The sequence below is a fragment of the Artemia sp. Qi Xiang Cuo genome, chromosome 18, assembly GCF_049724085.1.
Source record: "Artemia sp. Qi Xiang Cuo chromosome 18, ASM4972408v1, whole genome shotgun sequence".
Lineage (NCBI taxonomy): Eukaryota > Metazoa > Arthropoda > Branchiopoda > Anostraca > Artemiidae > Artemia > Artemia sp. Qi Xiang Cuo.
Window position 1 is genome coordinate 5043860 of NC_142811.1, and position 12155 is coordinate 5056014.

Genomic DNA, 12155 nt, shown 5'->3' on the forward strand with positions numbered 1-12155 from the left:
AGTGTTTATTTACGTTTATACAAATATAAATAACCCATAAAGGGGGTAATTCCGCTACCTCCGTTCCCCATGGCGTGGGTGCAGTTTAATGTTGTGTCTTTTAAGCCTCATTTACATGAATATGTTCAACTATCGAGGGTGTGGGACCCTCACCCCTAACTCCCGTGGTTATGGCACAGTTTAATTCTACATAGTTTTGAACTATATTTATACAAATGTATCAAAGGCCAGAAAAGTAATTCATACCACTCCTTCCCTTCTTGGCTTGCATGCAGTTTAATTCTATCTAGTTTTTGACTGTATTTATCCCTTCTTTTGAACATCAAGGGGGTAGTCCCCCCTTAACGTGACTCTTGTTTCATTTTACATAATTACCAAATACACTTATACAAATTCACTAAGGAAAAGTTCAACTAACTTCGAATCCACCTGTTTCCCTTTCCAAAGTTATGGATCCTTCCCAAGTGTTTCTGCGAAGTTTCACAGCTTTCATCACGAAATACTCCAAGGCAAAAATCTAGTTATGTCATCATTGTCAAGAACACCTTGAGTGATCCTATCAGGGTTGTACACAGTGGAGGGAATTACCCGATTTGAACCCCCCCCCCCCCCTCCCACGAAATTCCTGTCTGATATGAACAGAATTCACAAAAACACACATAAACAGATTTGTTGTCTTTTGTAAAGTTTGTTTGTAAATGCAAGAGAAAAATATCCTGGATACAGCCCTGGATCCTGTGAACTATCGATATTTGCAAAAACCGTATGAGCACATTTCAAGACATATTTTACAAAAGCAGGGTTGGGCGTCATGAACTGAGCAAAATTGATGGATAAACACATTGGAAATTTCATTTGAATAAATATTTTTACTGCCATTAAGGTCAAAGACCAAGATAATTCCAGATAATCCGCTGTGAACAAAAATTTGTCAACTAATTTTATAAATAGCTTACCCCCGTATGTTTTAAAAGTTCCGCCAACTGTAGCGGATATTTGCAAATTCTTTGCACCGGGGTGAGGAGAAAACCGTCTAAAGCAATATCTGCCATTCCTCGCAAAAGCCTGCACGCCTCTAGAAAGTGAGCAGTTCGTTCGTTGGCATACAAATTCTGCAATTCAGCAACAGCTCTCCCGTGCTGAGTGCAGTAATCGGAATATACCTCAAAACTCGAAATCTGAAAATGAAAAAAAAAATGAATATTGAAATTACCAAGGACAGTCAAAACAGAATTTGATTTTTTTTCGATCGGTTAAGTGAAATCTGACATAACCATAGATCTCAAAAAATTAGAAAAAAAGATTATAAATTCATTTTTAAATGGAAACCCGTCGTACCAAGGACAGTCAAAAAAGAATTTGATTTTTTTTTTTCGATCCGTTAAGTGGAATCTGACAAAACCATAGATATAAAAAAATTAGAAAAAAAAGTGGAAATACACCCACACGTAATAATGCAGTTCTCGGTTGTAAGAGACTCCAAAAAAAAAAAAAAAAAAAAAAAAAAAAAAAAAAAAAAAAAAAAAAAAAAACTTGATGGAAAATCAAGACAAAATATGCTAGTAAACACATGGCACAGCCTGAGAGGCTGTAACTTCCCGTCGAAGGCGTATACTTTTAAGATAAAATTGCATGATACCACTATACATTTAGGAGAGGTTGATTTAAGGGCAAGAGAACCTTTTTCTAATTTATATCATCCTTGAAATCACCTTGGAATTATAAATGCCGTTTGTCTCTTTGCAAATGAGGTCCGTTCGAAAACGTGTTGTCTACTATTATTCGTCATAGTTTAATGTTTTTTTAATTTAAATTTAAATTATAAAGACTAATGGTGAATTGGCAACCTCTGCTGATGTTAAGTTTAAAATCCGAGGGGTTGTCCACTTGCAAAACTCGTATACATTCGGTAGCAGCGTCATATATGGCAAAATGTGCCACGCACAGTGTGCGGTATGCCAAACTAAGTACAAGGAATCGAAGTTTGGCGGGTGTGCCATGCATAGCACAACAAATACCACTCTGAGATACAAACTCGGTGGCAGAGTCAGCACACCCTCGTTAAAATCCGGACTTAATAATAAATAACATTTTTGTTTACAGCCTTAGAGACGTCAGAAGGTAAAAGTCTGATTTATAAACGGCTTTAATTAATTAATGTGTGGGTACGTCTTATTTATGAGAGAACATAAATACCTTTTTTGTTCAGCGCAAAAAAAACTTACTTGGCAACCGACTATTTTGGCACACGTGAATAGTTAAACAAGTTTGTTGTATTCACAAGGTCATCTGAGACAAATACTTATTGAGATTGATTCAGAACTTAATCAATCTTTTTCCTCTATTTTGGCCGTTTTCTGTTTTATTTTCCGTTATGTTTTATTTTAAAATTTTAATTATGGTTCTATTTTTTTATTTTCTACTATGAAAAGAGATTTGCATGCCATAGAAAATAATATTCTACAGAAGTATATGCACTGAAACCCTAAAATAATCCCACAAAATGGAAGTTCGTGGAAAGGCATAAGAGCGTTGTTTTCAGGCTACCTAAATCCAACACGGAGTTTGACACGGGCTGTGCAGATTATCCTTTTGAGTGTCGTATTCAATACGGGCGAATGTCTTCTCAAAACCCGTGCTCAATCATGCTGTTCTGGAGCATTACAATTTTGAGGAACCCGTTTCCAATACACTTGAAATCCGTAACATGAAAACACTTTAAAGTTTTACTGGGTTGAACACGGAGAACCTGAAAACGATTTTTGCCAAACTCGCCCAAAACACGCTTGAAACCCGGTGCATGAAAATAAAACAAAGTTAATTGCAAAAAGAGGCTTAAAGTATCAAGGACTGTGAAAATGTAATCGGAATATCAGAATTGGTTGGATGTAAACTAATACGACAATATATTTTTACATCTTAAAACAATAGGAACAATCAGGAATTTAAGAAGACCCAAATGCAGCCTTCCGTAGTAGAGGGTGCCAAAATTAAAAAAAGAAGAAAGTGGACGAAAAATGACCAAATAAAGCCTAAAAAATGACACCAAAGAGATTAGGAAAGGGTAGTTTTCCTTTAAAGGTGTAGGTGTCTTCGCAGAGACAACAAATTGTTAATTTCTGCGGACGAAAAGTGTTGTCAGATTTAAATAATTGGTTTTGTTTGTTTGTTTTGACGGCAACACTTAACGTGGCAACACTGACGAAAATGTGGGATTGCCCTACAACTTTATAACCCTCAAAAAGAACAATCGTCGAACATTGCAGTTTCTAGGTATGGATAGACCTAAAGGGTCCAACGGGTAAAAAATATTTCAATTTTGATGCGCTTGGTACGATAAATGCCAGAGGTAATAATGTGAGCATAAACCGTAATGAGCTGATCTACAAAATATTTTTTTATTTTTTATCAAAATGTTGGCAAGAATGGCAATTTACGGAACTTGAGTTAGTTCACAGCGACACAGAGAACTTACTTGAAAAAAATCAGGTTTTTAACCAATCAGGTCTTTAGAAGGCTGGGTTATTTGGCTTCTCTTTCTGGCATACACTTAAGAAATATTATGATTAGCTTACGAAAACACGTCACAGAGATACACCAATGAAATCAAAGCGCACTTTTTCCAAAAAATTAATTGTAATCTCTCTTTGTCTCTTTGGTTAATTGTGAGTGGAGACTTACATGCCGGAGAAAACAAGAGCCTATTCCAGTTTCATTGGGCTTTTCTTGATTGTAGGAGGATTCAAGGTCACGCAAAAACCTTTTCTGGAATTCATAAAGGGGCCCAATGTTGCCAAATACTGTAACTATCTGGTCCGAAGAAAACATGTCTTGTCGTCGCTGCATTTGAGCCATATATCTGAAAACAGACAAACATTTAAAAACAATTTTTGCATGCTTACTCAAGGAGAGGAGGGATATGAGGTATTACTCATTGTTTTTAAAGGAACCTCCTCCCAGAGACTGAAAAAGTGAAAAACCTCAATAATAAAGGTTATTACATAACTTATTAGTGTCTTTCAGGATATATGACATTTTCACACTTTCGAGGGCATTGCAAAAAAGCTGTTCTCAAAGGGATAATCACTACGACAATATAGATAAGAAGAATCAAATTTGAACCAGCATACACTACCCCACTGATTCTCCATTTGAGAACAGCTTAGCAAAAGATTTTTGGCAACAGTTGCAGATACAATCTTTGGCGTGATGGTGGGGACTTATGTGATAGTGATAAATTGTAAACCAGAAATAACAATTTTTGGAACAATATTTGAAGCTATTCCAACGGATGAATATCTTTTGTGCTCGAAACCTGGGCTCCCAATGACGAAATTTTAACTTGAATTTTTTGGATTGCAAAATACTAAATTGTAAGAAAGAATTGTTTTTAAACATACTCTTCATCACAAAATAGTTAAATGATGACATTTAATCATTATTATTTATTTAATGATTATTATAATCATTACTGATTAAATTATTTAATCAGTTTTTTTAATGGACACTATGTATCATATTGCGTTTTTAAAACTCATTAAGTGCGTTCTTGCGCTCCCTACTTTCCATAGTTACTTTAATTTTACTATTAATTTTTACTGAATTATTTTAGTGTGTTACTTTAATTATAGTTACTTTAGTTACTTTCTGCAGTTACTTTAATAATATTGTTACCTTAATTTCTTTGTACTGAATTTGAGCCAAGGGTTTTACAACAATTCTATCTTCTCGTTTCTATTTTAAGGAATTTCAAATGCAGTGTATACAACAATAAGTGTTTTACAACAATAGTGCTATAAAACAATAGAGTTTTACAACATAATGTTTTAAATGTTTTACAAAACTATGTAAAGCACAAAAAATAGTGATTTACAGCAATTCCACCTTCTCGTTACTATTTTTAGCAAGTTCAAATGCAGTGCATGCAACAATAGCGTTTTACAACAATAGTGCTGTAAAACACTAGCGTTTTACAACACTATGTGAAACACTGAAAATGGTATTTTACAACAATTCCATTTTCTTGTTTCTAGCAAGTTCAAATGCAGTGCATTCAACAATAGCGTTTTACAACAACAGTGCTGTAAAACACTAGCGTTTTACAACACTATGTGAAACACTGAAAATGGTATTTTATAACAATTCCATTCTCTCGTTTCTAGCAAGTTCAAATTCAGTGCATTCAACAATAGCGTTTTACAACAACAGTGCTGTAAAACACTAGCGTTTTACAACACTATGTGAAACACTGAAAATGGTATTTTACAACAATTCCATTCTCTCGTTTCTAGCAAGTTCAAATGCAGTGCATTCAACAATAACGTTTTACAACAACAGTGCTGTAAAACACTTGCGTTTTACAACACTATGTGAAACACTGAAAATGGTATTTTACAACAATTCCATTCTCTCGTTTCTAGCAAGTTCAAATGCAGTGCATTCAACAATAGTGTTTTACAACAACAGTGCTGTAAAACACTAGCGTTTTACAACACTATGTGAAAACAATTCCATTCTCTCGTTTCTAGCAAGTTCAAATGCAGTGCATTCAACAATAGCGTTTTACAACAATAGTGCTGTAAAACACTAGCGTTTTACAACACTATGTGAAACACTGAAAATGGTATTTTACAACAATTCCATTCTCTCGTTTCTAGCAAGTTCAAATGCAGTGCTATCAACAATAGTGTTGTGAAACACTAGTGTTTTTTAACATAGTGTGTTAGAACACTATGTAAAACACTGAAAATGGCGTTTTACAACAATTTCATCTTCTCGTTTCTATTTTCAGCAAGTTCAAATGCAGTGCATGCAACAATAGTGTTGTGAAACACTAGTGTTTTTTAACATAGTGTGTTAGAACACTATGTAAAACACTGAAAATGGCGTTTTACAACAATTTCATCTTCTCGTTTCTATTTTCAGCAAGTTCAAATGCAGTGCATGCAACAATAGTGTTGTGAAACACTAGTGTTTTTTAACATAGTGTGTTAGAACACTATGTAAAACACTGAAAATGGCGTTTTACAACAATTTCATCTTCTCGTTTCTATTTTCAGCAAGTTCAAATGCAGTGCATTCAACAATAGTGTTGTGAAACACTAGTGTTTTTTAACATAGTGTGTTAGAACACTATGTAAAACACTGAAAATGGCGTTTTACAACAATTTCATCTTCTCGTTTCTATTTTCAGCAAGTTCAAATGTAGTATATACAACACGAGTGTTGTAAAACATTAATGTTTTACAACATAGTGTTTTACAACGCTACGTAAACCCTGAAAATAGTGTTTTACAATAATTCTAATCTTCTCATTTCTGAATTCAGCAAGTTTAAGGCACCAAAAATTTGGTTATCTGTAAAATTTCAAGGCTCAAACAGAACGTATATTCTAAGAACGGGATTATAGACCAATCCCAGAGTCCTATAAGAAATTGTGATGACGATACTCGATCAAATGAGACAAAGTATAAACCCTGTCATCAGGTCAAAATATTTTATTTTTCTGTTTAATAACTTACTATACGTGGTTTCCAGCCACTCAAATATATCGTTTTGAAATTGTTTACTGTCCCCTTGGAATTACCATCCGCAACCCCTCCCCCATTCCCGTGAAGATTATCTTTTAATAGTTACGCTAACGTAAAAATCCGTTTCTTATGATTATGAAAAGAGATGTCGAAGATACTTTTTTTTTTTTTTTTTTTTTTTTTTTTTTTTTTAAAGAAAATTCTTACGTTTTGACGAGATGAGTATTTTTTTAGCGTACAAAAAAAAAAAAAAAATACAATCCTATCCTTGTCTTGTCACAGCCCATCATAATTGTGGATTCTCTATCTAGGATAAAACATCAAGCTTATTCCTGGAGCAAGAAAGATCTAAAGCCGAACTGGCCAGCCATGACAAAAACAAAAAAAGGAGAAACTTCACGATGAAGAAAACAACGGGGACTACGGCCAGAAGAAGGAAAAGATAAAACTAAAGCGACACAGATATTTCACCTGTGTGAAACAAGGCGTTTTCAACGCTGAGAAAACAAAGACAAAAACTAAAATAAACCTAAAATCAAATAACATCCAAAACCAAGAAAAAAAAATATAAATGTCTACAATTGTCGCTACTGTGACTGGGCATAACTCTACAATACAACCCTATTTAGCTTCTGTGGCACTCAGTCATAGTAGCGACTAGCCTCGGAACCTCATCCCTAAGTCAATGATAAATTAATTTGTGTACTTGCGTGTATATATATATATATATATATATATATATATATATATATATATATATATATATATATATATATATATATATATATATATATATATATATATATATATATATATACATATATATATATATATATATATATATATATATATATATATATATATATATATATATATATATATATATATATATATATATATATATATATATATATATATATATATATATATATATATATATATATATATATATATATGATGTTATATTGCACAATAATCGGATGTGCATATACTGATAAAATTTAGAAGTGGTCAAAAAATGGCCCACAAACAAAACAAATTCATGGAACAAAAGCACCAACAATGCGGTGCGTTCAGTTAAAAAAAAAATGGCTATTTTTTTTTTAAATAGCCTAAAAAACATACACTAAAAAAGTATAAGAAAATTACCATTTTGATTTTTAGATGCCGAAGTATAAAAGTTGTCGAACTAGGCTAATTTTTTTAACTAGGCTAAGTAATTTTTTAAAAAAGAAGATGTATTTTTTTTAAGACAATGCTGGTAAAATTCCAGATGATTAGCTTTTTGCTATATTTGGCTTTCTTTTCTATAAAATTCACCTTTTTAACTTTTTTTTCAAAATTCTTCCCCTCATTCCTAAAATAAATTGCTATACAGGTGCCAAAACAAGATGCTTACCCTTCGACAATATCTTCTAGGTGCTTCACATAATCTCGTTCTGTTTGGAGTATTTCATTGACCACATTTGACCTCAATTGAGCAATAGAAGTATGTTTATCAGGTTCTTTAGTATCTTGACTAGATTTTATCTAAAAATATAAAAATAAAAATTAAAAATAAAATAGGACTTAGGGCTTACGAAATTGTAAAACAGTCCTGTATACATTTAGCGTCAAAGAACAAGTTAAGACTGTTTTCGTTTTGTTTATCTTTCTTTTGTTTACAAATTTTTCAAGCGACCAGTTAAAAGAATAAAAGGAAGAAAAGCTTAAATTCTGCCATATTTTCTTTTCATATTTTGCCAATCTTTTTTCCAAGCGACCAGTCAGAAGAAGAAAAGGTAGGAAAACCATAAGTTTTGTCAAATTTTTCTTTCTATATTTTGCCATTTTTTTTTAATTTTCCCAAGCGACTAATCAGAAGAAGAAAAGTAGGAAACCTTAAGTTTTGCCATATTTCTCTTTTCATACTTTGCCATTTTTCCTTTTTTTTAGATTTTCCCAAGCGACCAGTCCAACAGTTCGTGGTAACGAACTATAACTAAGGAGCGACTCGGCTCAATAGTAACCGAAACAAAAAAAACGGAATTTTGATACCAATAAATATATCAAAAGAATTTAATTTTTATGCTGATTTCAAATACATAATTTTCATTAATTTTAGTGCTACCCATCAAAGGCTACGAGCCTGAGAAAATTTTTCTGATTTTCGAAAGAAGGGGGGGGGGGGACACCCCTTAAAAGCCAAAAAATCTAAATGAAAATTACAGCATCACACTTAGCGTATCAGTGAACCCTACTGCAGAGATTTCAAGCTCCTATCGGCAAAAATGTGGAATTTTGTATTTTTGTCAGAAAAAAAAATCACGGACGCGTGTTCATTTGTTGCTTTTTATCACAGGGGTGATCCGACCCAAGTATCCTAGAATATCGAGAGAGGGCTCATTCGAACGGAAATTAAAAGTTCTAGTGCCCTTTTTAGGTGACCAAGAAGATTAGAAAGCAACTAGGTTCCCTCCCACGCCATTTTGTTCCCAAAATCGTCTGATCAAAATTTTAAGATTACCATTCTGTTCAGCATAGTTGAAATACCCAATAACTATGCCTTTGGAGGTAACATGACCCCCCCCCCCCACAGCCCCGTGGGGAAAGGGCTTTAAGTTATAAAATTGGCCCATTGTTTACGTATAGTATTTGTTATTGGGAATTATACAAACATTTTTCGGATGGGGAGGAGCGGATTTTCTGCTGGGGGGATTTTTGACGGGGAGAAGTTTTCATGGAAAAGTTTCCATGGTGAAATTTATCAGGGGAAATTTTAGACTGGGTGAATTTGCCAGAATTTCTATACGAATTTTTTTTTATGTCTTCCTTTCTCTTTGCCGACCCAATTTTACGCGTAGAGATGTTAAGAGTAATTGTCCGGGGTAAATTTTCACCGGGATCGAATTGTCTAGGGGATATTTATGTGGGGAAGAGCGAGGAGGGATTTTTGCGTGGAGGTGGAGCAAGTTTTTCAGGCATTATTAAAAAAATGATCAGAAACTAAATAAAAAACAAGTTTTGTTTTTACTGAAAGTAAGGAGCAACATTAAAACTTAAAACGGACAGATATTATACCCCCCCCCCCTCATATACGTAATAATTTCTGTTCGTTCTATGTTTTAATGTTGATCCTTCCTTTTAGTTAAAAATTTTTTTTTTTATTTAATCAGGAGAAGAAACTGTAGGAAACTTTAAGTTTTACTGTATTTTTCTTTTCACATTTTGCCATTTTTTTTTTTTTTTTTTTTTTTTTTTTTTTCCCAAGCGACTAATCAGAAGAAGAAAAGGTTGGAAATCTTAACTTTGCCATATAATCTTCCACGAGGGATTTTAGTTTTCTAGTTTTAGAAAGAGAAAAAAAGATATACAATTAAGGAACTAGAAATTAGAATAATTAACGAATTAGAACTTAAGGTAAATTTATGAAACACATATTTGGGTAGGTGGTAATTGGCTATAAACGCTTTGGGATTTTATTAAATTATTCATATAAGAATCGTAAATTTTGATTCAAAGAAGAAGTAAAATAATTGATACAAAAACTAAATCAATTCCTTTTGAAATACTGAATTTTTGAAAAATTTAGTTCCTTTTGAAAACTAAAATTTCTTTTGAAAAACTAAAAAAAAAAATTGAAGTCGGTTTAATACTTACACTTAACCACCGTAAAAAAGGAGAGAAAAAAAAGCTATAAAGACCTTGCAGATGTATAGTCACTGAATAGCCCTATTTCGTGTGATCTCCGTGCACCATTTATTTGTGAGCTGCAGAAGAGTACTAAAGGGTTAGTTAGGGTTAGTACTTCAATTGAAAAAGGGGAAATACTCTCAAAATGGCAAGTGATCTTGATAAAAATCACATCATCATTTCAGCATGTCGGAGAACCCTATTTCAGAGGTTTCAAGCAGACACGTGTAATTGTGTATTTTTCCGAAAGCCATGATCAAGAATGCGTGTTTGTTTTATTTATTGGCGTTGTGTTGTCATAAAGTTGTCAGCAGTAGCAGTGATAGCATTAAATGATTAGGGTTAAGGGAGGAGCGGCTAAGAAGCTACCACAGCTTTACGGTGTATTGACCTCTTGCGGCATTGTGCTGTGATGAGTTCTCAGAAGTAGTAGTAGTAGTGGTTAGGGGCTAGGGTTAAGTGGCTAGAGGCTAGGTAACTGACACAGCTTTGCAGTGTATTGATTTCAGGCGGTGTTGTGTTGAGATAAGCTGCCAGTACCAGGGGCGTCGTTTGGGGGTGGCAAGGGGGGGGGGGAGAGTTGACCCCCCCCCCCAATAATGTGTAGAGAAAAAGATTATACATCCCATGCCCTTTGACTATCCAGATATGGAACCATCTTGCCCCCCCCCCCTAATAAAAATGCTGGAGATTCGCTCCTGGCCAGTACTAATAGTAAAAGTAAGCGGCAAGGGTTGATAATTGAATAAAATGAGGAAGCTAATTCCTCTGAAGTTTCTTAGTTTAGTTCTAAGTATTTGGAGTCTATTTAACGCAAGGTCTTTGAGCAAACTTAAAAGATTTTTTATTTTTATTTTTAGAAGCCTAGGTATGGAAACCCACCTTCACAAAAGTTGCGGGTAGCCACCCACTCATTGCTCCACATGTTCCATACCACCAATCATCATAAGAATGTTGTCCGATCAGAATACTGTCACCTTTGCGGAAGCTAAGCTCCCCTGGTCCTTCTCCTTTATGGTCATAGAGGGCGACAGCATCCAGGAGTTCCTCTCTTATTGCAAGTGGGTCCAGTGCTCTTTCATTGTACTTCTGAGTAACCTCATCAACATCCAAATCATCTTCGGAGGAGTATCCTACACCAAGATCCACTTCACAACCTTCTGGTGACGGTCGACGTGGCTCTAAGAGATATTAAAGTAAGTAATTAAATTTAATACCATTTTTGAATACATCGTCAGTAAAAATTCTCAGATTTATGAAGTCACCTAAATATTACCAACAGGACAAAAACTTCCTGAGATCAATGCTAAATCGCCGATGGTGGTAATTGCAACCCTTCTCTAGACCAGCCACATAACCACACGATGAATATCCTTGGGATGGATATTCATAACCACCCCAATGGGGTGGGTGGATTTAACCACCCGATTTTGAAGAGCCAAGATCCGAAATAACAAAAAAAAAAAAGTTTAGAGGAAAGTTTGTCTAGTTAGAAGAGAGTTAAAAGGGATTATATTCTATGTGAAACATTGCAAAAGTTTGCTTATTAAACCGTTTCGGTTTATAACGCCCCCTTGCCCCTCTCTGTGGGTACCCTTGATTTCCAAAAGGGATCTTGACAATTTTATTGCCATATTGTATATAAATAAAGGATAGGATGAAACAATTAATAGTATCCAGAAGCTTTCGTCTTGCAAAATGAGCGAAAACGGCCACAAGAAAACAAAAGAGTGGAGCAACAGAACTCAGTCACAAGGCCATAAGGTCAAGATCACAAGGTCACAAGGCCATACTTTAAGTGACTAACAAATGTGGGATATTACTCCCCTCCCCTGGAAAAAATACTTTCAGAAAAATGACATAGTAGTATAATACAAAAAGATGTTAAATAAAAAAAGAGTTCATACTAGGTAATAAAAAAAAGAGTTCATACTAGATTGCAATAACACATTA

The 12155-nt window shown here is 34.1% G+C and overlaps 1 protein-coding gene across 1 annotated transcript in view; it reads right to left on the minus strand.

The window, feature by feature from the left end:
- The window catches only part of RhoGEF3 (Rho guanine nucleotide exchange factor 3), a 213413-nt gene that overhangs the window by 36210 nt on the left and 165048 nt on the right, over nucleotides 1-12155 (minus strand). Inside the window, exons 9-12 of the mRNA XM_089104622.1 lie at nucleotides 11085-11383; nucleotides 7930-8060; nucleotides 3682-3859; nucleotides 957-1178 (exon numbers count right to left, since the gene is read on the minus strand). Of these exons, the coding sequence (XP_088960748.1) occupies nucleotides 957-1178; nucleotides 3682-3859; nucleotides 7930-8060; nucleotides 11085-11383 (830 nt within the window). The remainder of the gene's footprint in view (nucleotides 1-956; nucleotides 1179-3681; nucleotides 3860-7929; nucleotides 8061-11084; nucleotides 11384-12155) is intronic.